This window comes from Mytilus trossulus, chromosome 13 (assembly GCF_036588685.1).
Source record: "Mytilus trossulus isolate FHL-02 chromosome 13, PNRI_Mtr1.1.1.hap1, whole genome shotgun sequence".
NCBI lineage: Eukaryota > Metazoa > Mollusca > Bivalvia > Mytilida > Mytilidae > Mytilus > Mytilus trossulus.
In genome coordinates, this window is record NC_086385.1 from 15,049,082 (window position 1) to 15,073,236 (window position 24,155).

At 32.6% G+C, this 24,155-nt stretch overlaps 1 protein-coding gene and 1 long non-coding RNA gene across 2 annotated transcripts; one reads left to right on the plus strand and one right to left on the minus strand.

Moving 5' to 3' along the window:
• The first annotated feature begins 11,447 nt into the window (after window positions 1-11,447).
• LOC134694119 (uncharacterized) lies at window positions 11,448-12,461 on the plus strand. The gene has a single exon (XM_063555114.1). It carries the CDS (start codon window positions 11,448-11,450, stop codon window positions 12,459-12,461), a length of 1,014 nt encoding a protein of 337 aa, XP_063411184.1.
• Window positions 12,462-13,043: 582 nt separating this feature from the next.
• On the minus strand, window positions 13,044-18,533 carry LOC134694710 (uncharacterized). Its single transcript, XR_010102591.1, has 3 exons — window positions 18,239-18,533; window positions 14,610-14,697; window positions 13,044-13,923 (listed from the first exon to the last, which is right to left on the minus strand). It is a non-coding gene; the product is annotated as an uncharacterized LOC134694710 (long non-coding RNA).
• Between the last annotated feature and the right edge of the window lie 5,622 nt (window positions 18,534-24,155).

Genomic DNA, 24,155 nt, shown 5'->3' on the forward strand with positions numbered 1-24,155 from the left:
TACGACTATGAAATATGTTTCCGAAGAGGCAGTAAGAACACAAATGCAGACTGTCTGTCCCGCAGAGAGTATCCTCATACTGATAACAATCTTCCTGAGCCAGAAGACAGCATTCCTTCTATTGATGTTAATCACATTTCAACATCTGAACCAAATAATTCTAATCATGTAGAGGTTACATTTTTCTTCACTGAAAATCCACCTTTTCAAAGACCTCTCTTAGCTGCGATAGACACGCCCACAGAGTTCAACATCACAACTGAAAATATAGGAGATTGTCAAAAAGATTGTCCTGATTTTAAAGACATGTACACATATCTTTCAAACGACACCCTTCCTGAAGATAAAAAACATGCAGACAAGGTGAAACACGAGTTCCAACAATATTGCCTACTAGATGGAGTACTTTATCACTTCTTCCAACCACGTTCTAGAGGGGTTAAACACAAAGATCGTTTCATTAAACAACTGGCTTTACCTAGGAAATTTAGGAATGATGTTCTAGCTTCTTACCACAATCTTGGTCATTTTGGTTTTGATAGGACATATTTTGCCATGCAGCAAAAGTATTTCTTTCCTGGTATGTACCAAGCAGTTGCAGACTATATCAGAGGGTGTGACATGTGCCAAAGAGCTAAACAACCAGCACATGCAAAAAGAGTACCACTCACAAACATGCCAATTCAAGATACTTTCAGTAGATGGCACCTTGACATCATAGGACCATTCCAAGCACTTACAAAAGAATCATACCGTTATATCCTCATAATAGTTGATTCTTTTAGTAAATGGACAGAAGCCTTTCCAGTTAGATCTGAGAGTGCTGAAGAAATATCTAAAATACTTCACAGAGAGATATTTTCCAGATACGGAACATGCCATAGTCTTGTTACAGACAGGGGTCAAGGTTTTGCCAGTAACTTGTTGCTGCAATAAACCAAATCTACAATGTAAAACATTCTTTTACTAGTAGCTACCATCCTCAAACTAATTATGTGGCAGAACGCACTAATAAAACTATTATTCAGTGCATGCGAACTCTTGTCGATGAAAATCAGCTTAACTGGCCTGAACTTCTTCCAGGTATTCTTATGGCCTTTCGGATGACTCCTTCAGCATCATTAGAGTTCAGTCCGTTCTATCTTGTTTTTGGCAAGGAGATGAATCTTCCACTTGATACAAGTCTTATTCCAAAACCTGATATTAACAAGAATCTTGTACACCATATCAAAAACGTACTAGACAACCTGAAGATAGCAAGAACTTTAGCTACAGAAAATCTCAAACATGCACAGGAATACCAGAAATTGCATTATGACAAAAATACAGAAAAACCTACCTTTGAAATACAAGACCAGGTCTTAATGTACACACCAAAAGTCCCTGTAGGATTGTCATCAAAGCTACACAGAAAATTTGATGGACCATTTTACATTGCTAGAAAAGGCCTAAATCATACATACAAACTAAGAAGATGTAGCAATAACAAAGAGCTAAAAAGTATGATCAATGCAAACAGACTTAAACTTTATCATCCTCCTGACCATAGACGAGACCTTGGTGCACCAGATGATGATGTTCCTCGTCAAGATCCAATGCGCATTGTACCCCCAAACTTTGTGCAACCTCAAAAAAACGACCAACAAATTGATCAAAATCCCCAAATAAATGATCAAGACAACACTATCGCGGATGCTGATGTTCCTGATGATCCAATTCAAGACATTGATCAAAATAAAACATATGAAATCAGTCGCATCCTCAAGTCTAGAAAAAACAAAGGAAAATCAGAGTTTTTTATCAAATGGGCTGGCTATACAGAGAAAACATGGGAACCTAAAGAACATATCCCTACTGAAATCATCAGACAATTTTATGCCACCAGGACACAGAAAGGCACTCGCCGCAGACGTCCAGTCAAAAATCCATTCTTTCAGTAGTCATTTAAGGTTGCTCCATTATGTAGATATTGTACAGAGTTTCCTTAAGTCAAGATATCATATAATTCTTTCAATGGAAATATGTTTTATTGTCATTCTTACAGTCAGTCATGTATATATTTTCTTATACGGTAGTCCACATTGTTAAATCAATTGTCATTGTTTTTCATGTTTTTATATTATTGTATGTCATTTCAACCAGTCTAGGGTCTCGTCAATGTGAAAATACTATATATATACTGAGCCGGTATGTATAGACCAGTCATGGGTCATAGTCACTTGGATCAGTCATAGGTCACTGTTATATTGCCCACTCAGGGGTCATTCTCTTTTTCGACCAGTCAAAGGTCATGTCTATTCGACCAGTCAAGGGTCATCATTTTTGTACCAGTCAAGGGTAATTTTCTTTTGATCAGTCATAGGTCATAATCAGACCAGTCAAAGGTCTTCAAAGTCTAAAAATTGGTTTATTTTTATGACAAATCAATAATCATATTGATATCAGATTTAAAAGTCTTCATCGACTAAATCAGACACACACCATATTTCTCAAATGTAATGTAAGGTTAAGTGTTTTCCATTTGTTATGGCATAATTTAGATCATGTATAATTCTATCGCTTTCTTTTCCTCTTCAATGTGCCATGGTGTCAAAATTATGAATTAATTCATGTCTATAGTGCTATTAGGAACTCGCTATTCCTATCCCGACACTGTTGCACATTATCTACAACATTCTTACTTTGTTTTCTGTAGGTGCTTTAAGTTATGTCACATTCATCTGGATTATGCTGCTTTGCATTCAACAAGTTGAGCCAACAAGAGAAATTGTGCAACGCATAAATTATGGAGTTGTGTTTTCCAAAAAGTCTAACATCATCTTTGGACAAGAATTCTGGCATCATACATTTCAAGTCCCAATTCCCAAGAAAGAAGAAAGTCAACCATATCCGTCCTGTGATATTGTACATCAGCATTGTTATATATTGAATCAAGCAATATCTCAACTATCTGCAGTACGAGCACATATCTCATCCAACATCAATCACACTGATGATACCATTCATCAACTTGTTCCGAAAGAAAATTCAATAGTGCAATCAAACATAAAAAGCAAAAGCAAAAGAGGTCTGTTTGATTTTATTGGTTCAATTTCAAAGAGTTTGTTTGGAACGGCTACAGTCAAAGATGTCAACCGCCTTGCACGGCATATGAACATTCTCTCTAGAAACAGCCATAAATTAGCCAAATCCATGGCTCATCATGATGAGTTATTATCATCATATATGTCAAAAACAGATAAACGTTTTGGAAATATCGTATCAGAAATCAAAAATAATCATGATTTCATTCAAAATGTAACACAAGAAACTGCCAAATTCATTACTGAATTCGAAAAAGTCAGTGCAAAATTATCATCTCTGTCACTCAAACAAATGAATGACAGTTCAGAAATCAATAAATATTTAGAGGAAATCACAATTGGAGTCCACGAACTTGTGAAAGGCAAATTATCACCTTTCCTCGTTCCTCCACATGTTCTGAAACATACTATTTCTCAAATTCAAATCACACTTAATGAGAAATTCAAAGGTTTTTATCTCACTCATTCTGACCCAACTCATTATTATTCTAATGCAAACATGTTATATACACGACAACATTCACATTTGTATATAAGTCTCAAATTTTCTATATCTACTTTTTCGGTATCAATGTCAATGTATGAAATATTTTCATATCCAGTTCCAATAAATAGCACAAGCACTCATGCTACACAAATTCTAGATTTACCTAAATACTTAGTTGTATCAAATGATAATCAATATTATGGTTTCTTTTCACACGAAAAACTACAATCATGTACAGGATCTCATATCCTTTATTGCATAGAAAGTCTGTCTCTAATATCATCTGCATTACCTGATTGTGTATCAGCCTTATTTTTTAATTCAAAAGACAATATTCACGAATTTTGTGATTTTAGATTTTTGATAGATGTAGTCAAACCCTCATTACAACCAATCTCAAACAATGCTGTTTTACTCTATAAAACAAATACTTTAGCGTTCGATTGCCAAAATTTTAATAAGATTGTAAAAGGTTGCAATTTTTGCCTTTTAAATATACCTTGTATGTGTTCAGTTTCAACAGATATGCTATTTTTACCCAAGAAAATAGATCAATGTCAAAATAATTCAGATAGTGTTACTATACTTCATCCTGTTAATTTAGCACTGATTCAAAGTTTCTTCTCATCAGAGACCTATAATTCAATAATGGGTGACACTACATTTACAAACCCAGCTGTTCTGAATCTTCCCAATTTAAATTTTTACAATCATTCATTTTCACAATTTATTGCCCAAGACCAACAGTTACATTTTAGTTTGAAAAGAATCGCACAGGCTACTAAAAGAGATAAAGTCATATTCAAATCATTGTCCGAATCCATGTTAGATGGACAGATTTCAGCAATCGAATCATGGCCAGATTTCAATGGCATTATCTCCCTTGTTGCTTTAGGATTATCAATCATTATGACAGTAGCATGTGTACTTCTTTTCAATAAAGTGAGAGCATTAACAACTGCGTTAATCCTCTTACAAAAATCACCATCAATATCAGCATTTGTTACTCCAATCACTCCACCCACTTTCAATTTTGTTAGAAATGTACAAACTACAACTCCAGAAACTTACAACATAGATTTTATTTCACAGTTAGGTCAATGGCCATCACTTGTTTTGACATCTCTCACCATAATTTCATTTTGTGTTGCATTACATTACATATATACCCAGTGTCGTTCTCAACCTCACACTCAAGTCTTATTAGAAGTCAGCAATGGTCTACATTGTGTTGTTATCCCAATTCTCAATTTAAACCTTTGCCCTTCAGATTGGGAAATTTCCACACCAAGTAACATTGGTAATCTAAGAATTTCAGGAACTTTTATAACCAGATTTCATGTCGATTAGTCTGGATTTTATATAGTCAATATCAATACAAAACAAGAAATCTCAATCCCTGACACAATTCCAATCAATCCAATCAAAGCCAGAATCTTGAAAAATATTATGTCAACCACATTTACCTCATATATTTTGATCGCACACCACAAATATTTTAAAATTGTTTAATTTATCTATATAATATACATATATTGTCATGTATTTACAAGCTGGACAAATGTTTTCTGTCATGCAGAGCTTATTCATCTCAGTGTCTGTACTCATGTATTCTATTCTTTCATATTGCAGCTGTCATAACCTGTATCGGTAAAAACATTTCATTTTGGATAATTTCATTTATTTTCAAAATTCATTCGTTGGGGACAACGAATTTCTCAGCGGGAGGGATATATGTGACAGGGCAAAAGTGGACATCACGTCTTATTAACTTATTTATAAAATTTACAATTAAATTTTATATGAAATAAATAAATTCAATTATTTAAGTAAAAAATGGATAAAGAAATAAATGTCTAAAATTTATTAACATGTAAAGATTTTCGTTTACAAAGCTTTTTGTGTTATAAGTGAAAAATAAGCCATGTAAGTGTCAAATAGACTTTCACAAAGAAGGAAATAAGACTTTTGATAAATAATAGATAAAGTCACAGCTTAACATAGTCTTTAGATTTCTTATGTAAAGAACAATTAATCCTAGAGTCTTTTCAATTAGCGCTTATTCGGCCTAAAACCCAAGCGATAGATATTTATGATGTAATGAGGCATGAGGACCGTCAAAGGGTCTCAATCAGTTAATTCTTTGTTAAATTAAGAAATAAACTTTCTTGTGCCTCACCTGGAAACAAAGTCACATGACTTTAGTATTTTTGGTGGCGTTTGTGGTCACTTGCAAAGCGACCATCAACGAATAAAGTTCTATATTTCAAATTGTCTGTATTTTTCCAGGTGAGTGCAAATATTAATAGTTATTCAATATTTCAAATGTAAGAAGTTAATTTATATTATGTTTAATGAAAACTAATATTCTAAATTATTCAGAAACTGGTTTTAAAGAACATATATCTAAACTTAAAAGAATCAAGTCATTATATGAATCTCTTAACATTTGCTAAAAAGATAAATAGCGTGGCGTCATCATAAAATCTAAATAATGTAAATAATTAAAGTAATAATTATTTCACATCTCTATCTAAGTAATTCAAGCTAAGTCTTTTAAATGTTAAATTAAATAAAATGTTTAAATAGAGTTGCAGTCGTAACGTATTGTTATGTTAAGTCTAGTTTTGCATTTAAAAGAATGATTTCAATCTTCAGCTAAGGAAGTGTTTCGGTTATTAAAATGTACATATGTAATTATTGTTTTTATGTGTTAAAAAGGACAAGTTATTTGTCTTGTTTTAGCATAGTTAGTTTTCTTACTTTATTCAATGTATTTTGCTAATGAAAGTATCAGTGCGCTGCTGCAAGGTATAGTCAGGTTTTTAGGCAGTTCAATTATAGAGTTATCTCCCATGTGAAAACAACGTTTTCAGTCAAATCAGATATTCAGTCCACAGGGACTCGGTTAGCAGATTAAAATTTTGTAAATCAATGTTTTTAATTTATTTTTTATTATTTCCTGTCTATTTGCATTACTATATTAACGTATTTAAAGTTGCCATCACTATTTCTTTGTTTTCTGGCAATTTGCAGTTTACTATCCATATCCATATACTTAAAAAACCTAAAGGGATCTAAGTCGCCATCTTGAATTGCCTTCCCTACATATCTTGGTGTGGCGTAGGTATGAAGTTAGGGGACAGCACTCGTCTGTTTATAAGGATTTATCGTTGTGGTAAACGCATCAACCCGGAAGTTTCCGAATGATACGTTGCTTTTGCCGGGAAATTTGAATATTCTGACACGAATGCTACTGAAACTTCATAAGGGTTCTGTTAATCCACAAATCAAAATATGCATGTTATAGAAGAATTATTTCGGAAGAAAATGAGGGCTGTTGTAAGGTATATAGTAATTTATTCATATTTTTAATTATTTTTTATCTAAAGTAGGGAAAACAATTCAAGATGGCGACTTAGATCCCTTTAGGTTTTTTAAGTATATGGATATGGATAGTAAACTGCACATTGCCAGAAAACAAAGAAATAGTGATGGCAACTTTAAATACGTTAATATAGTAATGCAAATAGACAGGAAATAATAAAAAATAAATTAAAAACATTGATTTACAAAATTTTAATCTGCTAACCGAGTCCCTGTGATTCAGTCATTATGGGTTTCTCTTTATTAAGTTCTTATGTCATGTATGTCATAGACTCTGAAGGTAAATTCAATTCATAATCCAAGCATAATCATGCAATCAATAATCTTGTCATGTCGAAAGGTTGCGATGTCTCCTCATCGAGGGCGATCCGAGTCGAACATAAGAAACTGCAGCAAGCCACTGTTTTGATGTAAATAGCACGTTTAGTTAATTATTGTAATGTTTTATAGTGTCTTTATTCTTCGTTATCATAAGTCACAATTCCTATTGTCATGTTATAGCTATCAAAGCAAGTTTTATTAAGTGTGTATGCAAATTACAGTCAGTCTAAATTGAGCATTGAAACTCATAGTCAAAATCTATATCTGGTATTAATGAGCTATCATATATTGAGATCTGTTTAAGTAAGTAAGGCAAATGACTTTAGTCATTCTTTTATTATGTTTCAAGTTAGTTTCCCCCGTCATTCAATATTTTGCTAGTTTCCCCATTCTATTTCATAAATCAGTCATTAATGATGTCATATCATTATTCAGATTAAATGTGACTTTTGCTTGGCCCGATACAATGTTTCAGTCATTTATTTGTATCCGTGTAAAGAACTGTGTGATTGCTATTCATATGTCATTATATTGTGTATTATATTATATATCATTCTATCATGTCTATTGTGTATTGTATAATATATCACTTGCAAAGCGACCATCAACGAATAAAGTTCTATATTTCAAATTGTCTGTATTTTTCCAGTCAACCAGTCAGAGGTTGTCATTCAGTATATTGGTCAGACACAAATTGGTCGCACACATTACAACTGCACAGTCACAAGTAGTTCACACAGCAATTCCACACAACAAACAAAACACGCCAAGTAACAAGCTCACAAAGTTATGAAGATCTACTCTGCAAATCAAAATTACCATCTTTAAAAGTAAGAAGAATGCGATCTTTGGAGATTGAAGTTTTCAAAATTATAAATAAAGATTGTCCTGTTTATCTTCATGATTTGATTCACTTAAAGGAAAAAAAAACTTACTTTAAAGATGGTATATATATAAAAAAGAAAAGAAGATGTGGTACGATTGCCAAGGAGACAACTGTCCGAAAGAAACCACACTTGTTTCTCCTGTCAATTCAGATTCTGTTACGTCACTTAGTCAGAAAGTGGACAACTCTGAACGTAGTCAAGATACTTCTTTGGGTGATCGTAGATAAACCTTAGTGCTCTCTCTTGAATTTTCTCTATCTTTTTTTGTATTTACCTCCCCACAAAAGTGCCACACTAGTGGGCAGTAATTAAAGTTGGACATTATGAAAGAACAATAAATTGTTAATTTTCCGAGTTTAGTCAGGTGTTTACCTATTCTTTTTAATACATTTAATTGTTTGGATGCTTTTTTACATATTATAGAGACATGTTCATTGAAGTTTAGTTTAAAATCTATTGTTACACCTAGCAGTTTAACGTTATCTTCACACTCTATTTCATTACCTTCTAATTTAAATTTTAGGTTTTTGTCTTTAGTTTTTTACCTACAGCTATTGCCTGAAATTTTTCTGGATTTGCTTTCATTTTATTTATTGAGAACCAGTTTATCAAAATTTTACTTTCTTCTTCTAAAGTTTTAATTAATTTATCTAAATCGTTATCTGCGTATGAAAGGGTGTTGTCATCTGCATAATTATAGAGTTCACTTTTATGAATAAAATAGAAAATGTCATTTAAAAAAATATTAAATAATGTTGGCCCTAATATTGACCCTTGTGGCACCCCTTTAAACATTGTTTGCCAATAGCTTGAATTAGTACCTACTTTAACACACTGTTTTCTATTAGTTAAATAGCTTTCCAAAAGTTTAAGAGATGAGGCGGACACACCATAAGATTTTAATTTTAGTAGGAGGAGGTCATGGGGTAGGCAGTCAAAAGCCTTGGACAAGTCCATTAATATAGCTGCTACATATTTATTCTGATCTAAAGCCTTTTTCCAATCTTCAATTATTTTTAATAAAGCGGTTTGGCATCCATATCCTTTTCGAAAAGCTGACAGAAAAATGTGGAAAAATGAATTAAAATATTCAACAAGTTGATTTTCTATAGACCTCTCAAAAGTTTTAGAATTTTTTTTAGCAAAATTTGATGCAGGAATGCAGATATCAAATGTTGATTTGCATTGAAACGAACCAATTTATAAGAATACAAGTTATAAATATTAATACTTTTGCAAATATTGATTATTTTCTGTTGTTTATAAAAAAATAAAATTGGCATTTTAAGGGGAGGTAACTATAAAACAGTGCATTTTCTGAAGGATTCTACATGGAATTTTCCTATTTTGAATTTTAGCCGGGAAAAACATACGGTAACCCTATCTTTTCTTTTGATATTCTCAAAGCATTGTTTGAAAGCTATCTTTTGCCTAAGTATTTAACAATTCTATCATTTTTTTATTTTTTTTTCCAAAATAAACCATACAAAAGGTGTCATTTTGTCACGTCCTAAAGCTTGAAAAAATGCGCGGTGACCTATCAGTTTTATTATATTTTTCAACATATATCAATAGATACTACGTTTTGGCGAAGTATGAACAAATTCTATCATTTTTATTTTAGACTCCCATACCACCTTAAGCTTATATTGACAACACTGTGTTACTGTGCAACAAAACACCGACGATAAACATAAATTGAAACCAACTTGAACAGAGCATATCACTTATACTGGGAATTTCACAAATATTAAATGATATATAAAAAGAAGATGGTGTATAATTCCAATGAGAGAACTATCCGTCCAAGATATGTCGTTGATGTAAGCAACTATATATTACGGTACATCCTTAAAATACGTCATAGAGCAAACCAAAATGGCACTCCAACACAGTCACTAGAATAAACATAACAAAAATAAAAGTCATACATGTTCTCATAAAAATATAGAGTATGTTCTGCGGAAAGTGATACTATTATAAAGTATTAACGTTAAACTGTCACTTGACTGACTCGAAGTGCATCTTCAACCCAACCCCTCATTATACAACCTATAGGAGCACGCTCACATAATCGACTCCCCCACTTTGTAGGCTAACACAATATCAGCAGATACCTACTTTCACAAAGCCCCGTAACTCTCCAGGGTAATCACATAATCACATTTGTGTAGCAATTTAATCACATAATCATAAATGATAAAAAAAAATAATATACCTGTCATTAGATCATAAAATATTAAGTAATTTTATTGTAATGGGCACATCAGATTCTACATGTTATGTCCTTAGTATCTACAAAAAAATCAGTAAATGATTTATGGTTTCAGAGAAGATGTGACGACCAACTGTAGCAGCTGGTTTTAGGTAATAAGTTCAGAGTAATATATTTCCGAGAAAAAAAAATCAACCATATTTTCTGTCGATATGCACATCTGGGTAGTATAAATCTATAAAGTTTCATGAAATTCTGTTGTGCGGTTTCGGAGCCGCTATGATGACAACAACAAAACTAACCGGCAAACAGATGGAAGGACAAATCAAAAACATATTCGACGAAAAAAATTGCGCGAGGTATAATATTTAACTCCCACTGCATGGTGACACTATGTAACACGGTAGTTAAAGTGATCTATTTTGTTGATTTTTTTGGTGATTATCTTGTATTTCTTCACATAAACCCAATACACAGGGAAATTTCACTCCCATTAATTTTATCTGAATCAAATCTAGAAAGTGAATTTTACGTTGAATGGGCATGTACGCGAAACTCTTGAGAAATCAGTTTATATTTCGTTGAGTTTCACGTGAATGTAATGTGAGTATCAGTAAATTTTAAGATAAAGTAATTCCAATAACATCTTAATTTTTTTTTAGCTTACCTGACCCGAAGGGCCAAGTTAGCTTTTCTCATCACTTTGCGTCCGTCGTCGTTAACTTTTCTCCTCTGAAACAACTGGGCCAAATTTTACCAAACTTGGCCACAATCGTCATTGGGTATCTAGTTTTAAAAATATGTCCGGTGACTTGGCCAACCAACCAAGATGGCCGTCATGGCTAAATTTAGAACAAAAGCGGGTAAAATGCAGTTTTTGGCTTATAACTAAAAAACCAGATGAGATGCATTCAGGTGAATTGGACAACCCGTTGTTGTGTTGCTTCCCCTGAATTGGTATTAAATTTTAAGAAAATTTTGAAATTTTTGGTTATTATCTTGAATATTATTATAGATAGAGATAAACTGTAAAAAGCTATAATGTTCAGCAAAGTAACGGTCCCGCAATGCAGCGGGTGAATTCTAGTCTAGTTGAAATGTCCAAGGTAACCAGACGATTGATCTTACATATTGTTACAGTTATTGTAACTAAAAATTCAAAGATGGTCATAGTTATGTTTTCGACTTTTACAGTAACACAACTGTTTCGGCCAGCGAGGAGCGGAACCACTGGAAGGACCAGAAGTAAACAGCAGGTGAGAACCTGGATAGGTCAATTTGTTTGCCTCTCAGACGTGAACGCAACAAGAACACCATCATCGTCTGAAAAGATTTCACTACAATCTGCAGGATTAGGTCACAAAAAGATACAGTTCCGGCTAGACGACAGCGAAGAAGAAGTTTTTAATATTTTGTCCACAGAAGAAAAAGGGTTCCCTCAGTTGTACAACATCGGTGGTTTTGAACTACTTCATTGCACCAGCAATTGCAGGGAACTCCAACGCCTAAACTGCAAATGGGACGTTGAGTCATTACGGGAGATAATAGGCAGCCAGGCAAAAATATACTTACGCCCGATTCAGAGAAATTTAAAAGTTATTGCCCATTCCGTGCCGGAAGCAACATCACTAGAAGCAGAGTGTGAAAATTGTCACAATAAATTTATATTAAGTGAGTTAAGAGAACATGTAAAGGATTGCAATAATGAAGAGAATGATGTTGTATTACTCAATGATGGAAAAGAAAATGAGACGCTTGAAAATGTAGAAGATGGCGAGAATGCCGAGGAAATAAATAAAGAAGTCAATAAATCTGAAAGTACAATACAGGAAACGGTAGACGATATTGTAACAACATGCAAATTAAACAACATTAACGATCCTATAGACATATTACGAATATGCCAAAACAAGATAGTTCAAGGCAGAACACTGGATATAATTGATGATGCAGATGTTCTGTCAGGGGGAACAAATTACATAATGGTAGACAGAGAGGACATTTTAAAGTCTGCAATGACAGAGATAGACGAAATAGACAACCTTCGAACAGTCTCCGGGACAAGTTTGCAATTCCGCTGAGTGCAAAAGTTGTCACCTTAATTTTTAGAGTTAAGTCAAAACAAAGTTGATAACTTGGTTGGTATTGGTTCCCTGATATTTGTCCTAAAAAAATTTGGCTCTAGCACCACTGTTGAAAAAGTTATGCCCCTTTTTTCAACAATTTCCTCAGAGGAAAAGTACTTTTCCTCAAGGGAAATCAAATTTCCCTGAAGGAAAAAGATTTTTCCTCAAGGGAAAAAGATTTCCCTTAGGGAATTTGCTGCATAATTATTTCCTTTGAGGAAATTCTATTTCCTTAAAGGAAATTCTTTTTCCTTAGAGGAAATTCTTTTTCCTTAGAGGAAATTCTTTTTCCTTACAGGAAATTCTTTTTCCTTTGAGGAAATTTGCAGCTTCAAATTTTCCTTTGAGGAAATACTTTTTCCTGTGAGGAAATTTGTAGCTTCACATTTTCCTTTGAGGAAATACTTTTTCCTGTGAGGAAATTTTTGACAAACACTTTTCCTTGGAGGAAAATTCAAGACAACAAATTTCCTCTGAGGAAATCATTGCTCTTCAAATTTCCTCTAAGGAAATTTCTGAACATCATATTTCCCTTAAGGAAATGTTTTTCCTTATTTTTACTTGTTAAACATTTCTTCACTACACCATGTATACAAACAGTATGAATATAATTATTAAAAGACTGTAGAATTGATGCAAATGATATTTAAAAATTTAATAATAAATGTTTGACTCAAAATTTTAATGACATTGAAAATAATACAGTCTGACTGTTTAGATCTAGGTATTGTTTATACTTTTTATATAAATTTAACTTTGATTTATAATTTTTTTGGAGCAAATGCTTCTGTTTTCTTTGTAATTGTTTCAATGCGATACAATAATAAGCAACCAATTTGAATGTCATTATATCATTTGTGGTGTTCAAAAAAAATATTTATATATTTGCAGATTAAATAATAAAATAAACACTTTTCGTGTTATTTTAAATTAGAATTTCTTCTGTTTCAGCTTGTGTACAGTTATTCAATCCACTATGTAAGAATTCAGTGAATACATTATTCCATTCACTAAACACTTCCCTTCAATTCTAAGAGAAATCATTTTTGCAAATTGTTCTTCAATGATCTTCTTCTGTATATTTGATATGAGGGAGCGATGTAAATGAGTGGATAAAACTGGTGTTCCTTTTTTCAACAACAAAATAGTATTTGTTCTGCATTCTCCTTTCTTTTGATTAAGATATGTTGTTGCTTTTATGCAATACTGTTTTCGGGTATCTATGACATGTATGATAGAACTCCATTTTGTTTTATATGGTCATTATCAAATGTTGAAATTTACTATTTCTTTTTTGCAGGAAAGCACACATTCCATTTCAAATTAATCCAATTATGCACTATGTAAATAAATTTCAACTTTAAGTTTCCTCTTCAGTAATGACCTATTGATCATGAAAACCGAGATGTCTGATCTCCTATAAATACACAAAAAAAGCAAATAAAATGTTATAAATGGAGAGAGAAACAGCAATAAATGTTTTTCATGTGTATCTTTCCTTATTAAAATACATTAAGTAAACTTGAACTCGAGAAAAATAAATAACTGCGATGTAGACTAAAAAGTATAAAATGCAAGATAAAGTATTCACGAAAAATTAGTTGATTTACAGTAGTCAAGTCCATGTTTGCAGGAAATTTACATCATTGGTTGTCTGGTGGAGAGTTGTCTTATTGGTAATCATACCACATCTTATTTTTATATAACCTTGCCATATTCCTATTGTGCCTGTCCAAAGTTCAGAGCCTGTAGCTTTTATCAGTTTAGTCTGACACTAAAATTTAGTGGTTGTTGTTGTTGTTGTTTCATACCGGTCATATTTATTTTTTGTAATTTATTTTGTTATAAACTAGGCAATTAGCATGATTAGTTTTACAGTTTGAATTGTTTCAATGTTTCATCTTTAGGTCTTTTATACTTTGACTATAGTATAGGGTATTGATTTTCTCATTATTGAAGGTCGTAACAGGCCTACAATTTCTTTCTCAAAGCCGTGATAGTTTTCATATTTAATATACCACATCTTTGAATTTTTATAGTAATCATGATACTAGTAATCATCTTTCAAGTTCAATAACTTTTTAAAATTAAAAGGTGCCTTACCATTTAGGTTTAGTTGGCTTCTGCAAATTTTACATTGCCTATCATTTCTGCTGTATATTATTTCTCTGTACCTTCTATAGTTCTTGTCCTATACAAAAGAGTAAAAGTTGAATGACATCTTGCATCAATATTTTTTCTGTTTAATGTACATTTATATGTCAGTCAGGGGTACTACTTGTACAAGTGTATTTTATTGACTTGAAGAAGTGAAAAAAAATATACACATATAAGTAAATAAATAATGTTTGAATAATCTCCCCTTAATTTTCTGAAAAATTTACTTGTATAAGTAAATTTTTCTTACAATCCAACAAAAATCCTCAAGTTTTGAGATGTAAAATCATGCCTTTAATGATTTTTCCCAGGTTTGCTCAAATTTTTTCATTAAAGTTCAATGTTTCATCTCATTAATTCATCAAAGAAACTGATTGAGCAAAGATCTTGTATATTTGCGCAAGGCCTTCAAAAATTGCTCCTTTGGGGCTTGTAAATGAGCAGTGTTAAGAAGATAACAGACAAATGGGACTTTCATTGTCCATGAAATTACACTTAAATGATTAGTAAAGACATCTGCAAAGGGTACACGATTTAAATATCTATTAGAGCAAAGAAATATTCAGAATTCAAGAAAAGAAGAAAGGTTGATTTTTTTACCTATACAAGTAAAAAAATCTGAATGCCGAAGGGACATAACTCAGCCAATTTTTTTTTACCTATACAAGTAAATAAAATTCACTTGTATAAGTATCCTACAAATTTACTTATATGTGTATATTTTTTTTTACTTCTTCAAGTAAATAAAATACACTTGTATAAGTAGTACCCCTGACTGTATGTATATTAATGTGTGTTTATTAAAAATCTAAACCATGAGTGCTTGATAAGCTTCTTGCCCTTATAGCTGGTCTGTAAGCTTTAAATGAATTTTATTGATCGACTAAAAAACTATGAGCACTGCGCAAATAAGACCCCCGCCCTCCAAAAAAACAAAAACATGCACAAACAGTGGTATTCATTGACATAAAACATGTATATAATTTGGCTCAATTTATAGATCTCTCAAGTGACTATAAGTTTAAGGCTGCGATTTTTTTAATAAATACATTTCTAAAACCTTTCAAAGATTTTGAAAATGGACAAATTTTAAATAACTTTGCAACAACTAAAGTTCCTTAACTCTGCATCTTATAAAAAAAATATACATGATAAATAGGGAATGATACTCCAGCTTGCATATTATTCAAAGTTTTAAAGGAACATAACTGAAGAACGGTAAAAGTTTTACTACAAAAATTTGAAATTGATCTGATTAAAATTGTGATAAAAAGTATTGTTTTAAAGTTTAATAAAATTTGGTTGAGGGAAACTTAAGTTAGAAGGCTGAAACAATTTTTTCCATTTTTAAAGAACATAACTATAGAATTTAGTAAAAGAGACACTACCAAAATTCAAACTTAATCTGTATTTTGTGGTTATAAGCATTGTGTATTGATTTCATAACATTTGGTTGAGACAAACTAAAGTTTAGAAAACAGGAAACCAAAAATTCAGCATATTTTCCCCATTTCTAAAGGGGCATAACTCTGATACTCTAGTACAGTAACACTGACATCACCAAAATTCAAACTTGATCTGAGTATTGTGATAACAAGCTTTTGTAAAAGTTTAATTGAATTTGTTTGAGGCAAACTAAAGAAATGTAAGAGAACAAAAAACAACTTTGGGACAGACGGACAAACGATCAAGTGTTAAACATTATGCCCCCTCCACTTTGGGTCATAATAATAAAAAGGGTGTTTATGTCAAGATATAAAAACAATTCACCAAAGTTTCATAAAAATTTGTGAAAGCATTCTTGAGACTATCCTAATCCCAAGTCATGATAGTACAATGACATATATCAGATTTTTTTTTTAAATTAAAAGGAAAATTATCATGTTTATGTTATACAAAAATAATTCACCAAGTTTCATTAAAATTGCTCAAAGCATTATTAATAGTATACGTACTGGAAAAATCCCCCTTTTATGAATAAAATCCCTAACTTTAAATAAAAAATTTAAAATCCCTAAAAATTAAAAAGGACCTTAATTATCATGATTATATGTGACTTGTTATTTAACATAACAAAAAAAACAGTGGCAATGAAAGAGAAACTGAAAATGCCAAGGCAAAACATAAGATGCAGAAAAGAAAAACAAAACAAAACAAAACACTAAGCAACACCAAAAAAATAGTATTGAATTTATGTGCTCAGTCAGTCAGTGAGAGTTGGCAGATCCTGACCTACTATATCTATGCTTAAAAACATAAAAATCATATAGTTCTAAACATATTTTGTAAATTTATACTTTATTAACAAGTGAAACTGCGAGCTACTGCTCACTGATGATACCCCCGCCGCAAGTGGATAATATAAATAGTGTAAAAATATGCAAGTGTTCGGTAAACAGGAAGTTGTCGAGTGATGAATCTGAAAACGCATCACACGGTACAGCTGACTTATATAAATCCTAAAACCAAATTAAAGAAATCCTTGTATTGTAGTTCCTGAGAAAAATGTGACGAAAATTTTCAACTTGGCTCAGTATCATGTGTAAAATCATACAAGTGTTCGGTTAACAGGAAGTTGACAAGTGATCAATCTTAAAACGCATCACACGGTATAAATGACTTAGATAAACCCTGAAACCAAATTTCAGAAATCCTTGTATTGTAGTTCCTGCGAAAAATGCGAAGAAAAATATTCATGGGACGGACTGACTGACTGACGGACGGACTGACAGACAGACAGAGGTAAAACAGTATACCCCCCTTTTTTGAAAGCGGGGGTATAAAAGTTGTCATAAATACCATAGACACCTTTGAGTTTTGAGAACCACATGTGTTAATTGTGCGAGTATAATCATTGATAATCATGCACAAGATTGACTTTTTTTAAAAAAGCCTATATATTGAAATTTTCTGAAAATATTGCATGCATTTATTAATATGACCAATTTCAAGAAATGCACAAACATGCGAGATGATTTATATAATTGTAATTTCAGGAATTTGCAGTAAAGGCTTTTATCCCCACTGCATTTTGCACTTTTTCTTATTCAGGAGTCAGAAGTTATGGCCTTTGTGACCTTTGTATGATTTTTATTTTAGTTTCTTTTTCTTTGTATTGAAAAGTTTAGTATGACGTCCATTATCACTCAACTAGTATACATTTTTGTTTAATGGCAAGCTAAAGCATGCCTCACAGGCACGGATCCAGGGGGCTGAGGGTTGGACATGTTGGAACCCCCCTTTCTTTACTGGACGATCAATGCATTTGAATGGGGACATGTAGTTTAACACCCCCCCCCCCCCCCCCCCTCCCCCAAATTTGTCCTGGGTTAGGAACCCCTTTATATGACTCAGGATCCACCCAAGTCTCATGTTTTGGGATTTTCTCGTTGCAATGAAGACCCATTGGTGACCTATGGCTGTTATCTGCTCTTTGGTGATGTTGTTATCTCTTTGATACATTCCCCATTTCCATTTCAATTTTCTTTTCAGTTCTATTATAAATATTAGAAACGAGTCTGGCGCGTTTACAAAAATATAATTGTCTGTGCTGACAGGCGAGTATGTGTGCATACCAATATTTAAATTTTCTAGGCCTTCTTTTTGAATATTTTGTGCATTTCTTGGTAAAATACTGTCAGACCTCGAGTGCTGTTGTTTTACAAAAACGGTCAAGTAATGTAGGGGAAAGAAACGAACTAAAAAGAACCAAAATAAGCCACAACTAATGGGGGTCTCATTGGGGGTTCTGTTCACGGATCCCGCTTAGTTACTTTTTATTTTTTTAGATTCCCGCATGATGCCATTACGCTTACACTATATAAGTGAACAATTCTGATATTTTTGTAATTTCCCATGTCCCGCTAAACTTCATTTCGCTTTTTCACGGCACAACAAAAAAATACGCCTCGACAATCCCGAGTCCCGCTCAGACCCCCTGATACATACATAATGAATAGTTTACTATGTAGTCAGTAGTCGGGTCAAATACACATGTATTATACTTTTAGACGACCTTAGATTCATTTCACAGCGAAAATACTCATTAATATTGAACATTTTAGATCACTTCACATTTAGATTTTATAACTTTTAAAATGAACACCTGGCATATAGATTGAAGATCATTTAATCGAAAGATGATAATTTCTCAATGAGCAACTGTAACCAGGTACTGCATTTTTTTTGCATGCGTCAAGAAACAGTTAAAAGTTAAACTTCTCATCTGGACTTTTTAATTAGTCTGTATACCGGACCTCTTCTCTATTTTGGGATTGAAAAAAAAACTAAAGTTAAAAATGCGGTTTTGAGCCTATTTCTTCTTCTTAATTTGGTAACACGTTAAGCCATTAGTGACACTAATATGGTATATTGCCAATAATAAGGCCATATATTTCGGTGTGTAGAAATACTGCAAAAGACTTCTTAGTGCACTAAGAAGAAAGTTTTTGCATTAAGGACACTAAAACGATGTTTTAAGATCACAGCGAGCATGAATATAAGAGGGTATGATTAAAAACCTCATATCTATAAAGTTAGGTATCAATAGATTTTGTAATTTTGAAGTTAAATGACTTTTTAATAAACGCGTGCCACTCGACACGTGACCAACGGTTTATTGCAGATTCCCGAATCATCATGTTCAATCAACCTAATCCAATAAACAATTGTCTTTTTGATCGTTACTTATTGATTAATCAATCATGGTTTTTAACCTAACGGTTTAGCGTGGTATAATTTCAAGTTTATGAAAGAAAAATAAAAAATAAATTTTGTGTTTTAAAACTTTGCCTTTGTTATATATATTTAGTTTTTAAGGAAATTGCTAAGCAAGCTTTGTTTTAATTAACAAACTCTATTATTAATATACAAATTGAGAAACAAAGGCTTTTGATATTTTATTTCCTTACTAACAACACAAGAGTTTACATACTATCATTATTCCTTGAAAGACATTTGAGAGTATGTGGTGTCCATGGGGTTCTTCAAAATCCGATTACAGAAGTAATATAGAAAAACTCCAAGAGGTAAAATTATTTGACGTTTTAAAAAGAGAATTATAGAATAAATCATAACTGTCTTCTATGAACGATAACTTTAAACTGGTGTCAACGCTTTTTTTTTTAACAATTCATCTTTATTTCAACAATTGAAGACGAATACCATTTTATTTTATAATGTAATAAGCACTATGGGCAAGCGCGGATCCAGAGCTTGAAGTGGGGGGTTGGAGGGAGAGGTTATGTGAGAAATGTTTAGAACACTAGAGAAGTTTTCTTGTTATACCAAACCATATGTTTTTCAATAAATGGCACACTTTTTGCTCATCCGGCATATGGTTACTCTAAATAAACTTTTAAGTGTATATATATATATAATTCTATAAGTTTAACTATTTAATCGAAACATTGATAAATGGCATAGTTCCTGACATTAGAAAAATGAATGAAGTATTGGCAACCAAATATCAATCCTCACTTTTCCGTGAAGTGTTCACAATTATTTGTCTTTATAAAATTAAAAGGATGAAAAAATCCCAAACTGAAAAGAGTTGAAAATACGGTATTACTTTAGAAGTAAAAAATATAGCAGACAGAATAAATACGACAGAAACAAACAAATGAACAAAATATAGAACAATTTGAAATACCATATACTAGTACATGTTTAATCAGTATACTAGCAGATTATTCATGGTTCAAGGTTGAGCGAACATGAATTTCTACCGATTATACTAAAGGTGACAATCAACTTTTTGAGGTACGTGTCGAGAAAACATTATAGAAAAGATATAATTTAAAATTATGAAAGGAGTAGGTCCGGTTAGGACCGATTTTGGCCTCAAATTTCAGGTTCATCTGACGAAAGATTTTGACCACTTTTGAAACACTTAAGTGTCTATTTTATTTGATTTATTAGTGTATGTGGAAGATTTTCACTGATTTTGTCATTAAAAACGATCCGATTCAAGCTCAAATATGAAAAATCCAGCAAATATGCCGGAAAATGTCACTTTTCAGATGGTTTTTGCCATTTAGCATGACTTTATGGTGCCAGTACCCGATATATGTGCCATGCATGTATTGTAAAAAAAAAGCCCATATTTATGAAGCTGAAGCATTCTACTGTCCAAATAGTAACTAAAAGTTTACTTTTAACAATTTTGTAAAGCTGCTATATTTTGGGGCCTAAAAGGTGTCTTACCGGACCTTCTCCTTTTACAAAGTCTATTTCTATATGCCATATCCTTTGTGACAGTTGTATCATTCCATCAGGTCCTTAGTGCACATTTTTGTTCTTAGTGCACTAAGGAGGTCCTTTGCGGTGTTTCTACGGACCCCATATATTTGAAGCTGTTCAAAATTCTGTACATTATAGGTACGTGTATCAGATCGGACAATTATTGTCATATATATAAAAAGAATTACTGTATAAGTTATCTAGTATGAAATATGTCCACTGGACCGACCGTGCAAGGGCTATATATATTATATCATGTATATAACCAGTCAATATTAAAAAAAAGATGTGGTATGATTGCCAATGAGACAACTATCCACAACAGACCAAAATGACACAAACATCAACAACTATAGGTCACACAAGGTCGTTAAAAACTTCCATTTATTGTTGTCCACTGAAAATAAGCTCATAAAAACACGAATCCCCGTTTACTCAATTTCACCTTTATTTGTTAATATTTCTTTATCTTTTTCTTTTGATTTTATCATATCTTTTTTGGTGAAATATTTTGTGTGGTCGGCGAACATGAAATTGCCTCCGATGCTACAAAGAAAATTTGTTTAATGTCATCTGTTGCAATATATGCTAAGTACTACACGTGGACAGGATGTTCCCCAGAAAATAAGTTATACACACCCCGATATAACCCCGAGGGCACACGCTACTGTCATATGGAAAATTACTGGGTCACCTGTACGATGGTAATCAGCCATGCAACTAATTAGGTTACTGACCATGTCACTTCAATTTAAAAAGTTTATCGTTAGATATCAAAATGATAAATTCATTTTTAATCAAAAATTTAAGAACTAAAAGATTTATCATTATAATGAAGTGAAATAATTCAACCAAACTCGTATAAAGATTATATACATATTTTTTTAATTTATGCCGGAAAGATTTGAAAAACTGTATTTATAATTTTTAATTTGTTTTATAGACATCTGTGTAGGTCTCATGAAATGGAACTAACGCATGCCTAATTAAGATTTTTAAATTTATTGAAAAATATAAAAAAAAATTAGGTTTGATATTAAATTAAAGTTTATACCTTTCCGCGCTGTAATTTATTTGATATGACATGAATCAAGCAAATTGTTTGAGGGATTTATGGGTTTGTCCATACAACGTATAAAAAAAAAGTGTATGTTATTATAGTATTTCACATGCCTTGTTTTCGCCTTAAAGCTCATTATTCAGAGTGTTTCAGACAAGATGATGAAAATAACGTGCAAGATACTTTTTTCGATTATCGTGAAGAGACAATTTTAATTCCCATTCCTCCATGCACTCTACCCCTGTTGAATTGTATATTTATAATTCCTCGTGCTTTTAATTAGCCCTCCCCCTTTCGTGGTTACCGTTATGCCAACAAATACCCGAGGCTTGATTTACATGTAAAAATCATGGGCGGATCTAGTCATGATAAAGGGGGTTCCAACTACATGTCTCCATTAAATAAGGGGTGTCATTGCCGCTGGGTTTCTGTTACCTCACCCTTTTCATATAATTTAGATTTCAAAAGTGTATACCTTATTCATATATTGTGTAGGTTTAAACGTTATCTTTTCACATATTGTTAGCGTTTTGATTAGTGTTCAATGCAACAGTGCACTACCTATGTGTCAAAAGAGAGTTTTTACCGACCTGTTCACATATATTTAAGGTTCTTATATTAAAACTTTTCCTGATGCACAGGTTACCTATTCCAACGGAACGTCCTATCACCTTGTATATAGATATCATAGGAAGATGTGGTGTGAGTGCCAATGAGACAACTCTCCATCCAAATAACAATTTAAAAATTAAACCATTATAGGTTAAAGTACGGCCTTCAACACGGAGCCTTGGCTCACACCGAACAACAAGCTATAAAGAGCCCCAAAATTACTAGTGTAAAACCATTCAAACGGGAAAACCAACGGTCTAATCTATATAAACAAAACGAGAAACGAGAAACACGTATATATAACATAAACAAACGACAACTACTGTACATCAGATTCCTGACTTAGGACAGGTGCAAACATTTGCAGCGGGATTAAACGTTTTAATGGATCCAAACCTTCTCCCTTTTTCTGTAGGAACTTGAGAGGATTCCCGAGATAATCATTTATGCAATGATTGCTCACAAAAAGCTAGGGGAGTCAAATCCCGGATTCCATCCCCTTCGACCCGCCACAGAATACAGATATAATTGATAATTGTTATTTAAAAGTCATATACTATAGCCACTATATAGTACTAGAACCGAACACCTGTTTTGTGTTATATATACATACACCACATCTTCCTATGTCTATATAGCTGATTTACCGTAAATAACTGCGAGAAAATTAATAAAACACAAGTTGATAATTGTCTCTTCTCTGCTAATTTTAATGTGCATGCAATATTCACTCTGATTTACTTGTGAGACCACCGACACTAATAATAATTACCTACAAAATAATAGGTGCTCCTTCACTGGGAAGAGCATTTCGGATCTGATCAATTTATTGGTTCCATTCCCCCATTCTACACTTCTCCTCAGAAAAAATGCCTTGCAATGCGTCATATTTATCTGGACTACTAACTTACTTCCATATAACTTCGAAAACAGACAATAATCTATTTCATTGGATGAGATTGGGTTCACGGATTTTTTAATGGATTGGTAATTTTTATTTATAGCACAAGTTTAATCACATTTTTCACCCTACAAATCAAATGGTTGCCTCCTCTCCTGACTGACTTACACTAGCTAAAAACATATAAACATATTCATATGAATATTTGGTATCATTTATTTTGTGTGACAACTCTTCACCAATGACCTGAGTGATTTAGGGGGGGGGGGGGGGGGTAGTCCAAATAATTATGAGGTCTTGAAAGGCTATTATATTTTTTTTCTTTGACGCCTAACATCGATGTAGAAAAAAAATATAATAGCCTTTCAAGACGTCATAATTATTTGGAGGGGGGGGGGGGGGGGGGGGTTCAGATGGGAGATGGTTGCCTCAGTCATGTTTCTGTATAAATCAACAAAAATTTTCACACAAAAAGGGGGGCAGGGATTTCTCTTTTTCTCCTATTTTCGGCATAAGCTCATATAAATTTGCCTTTTGAAGAACTGAAATTAATATGAGACGGCTAATGATTTTTCAGATGCTTTACATTAAAATACACCCATGTGACATACACAATTATATATAACGTTAGATCCAAATTTAAAAAGCTATTTTTTTTCAATATTCAAATAATGTAGGA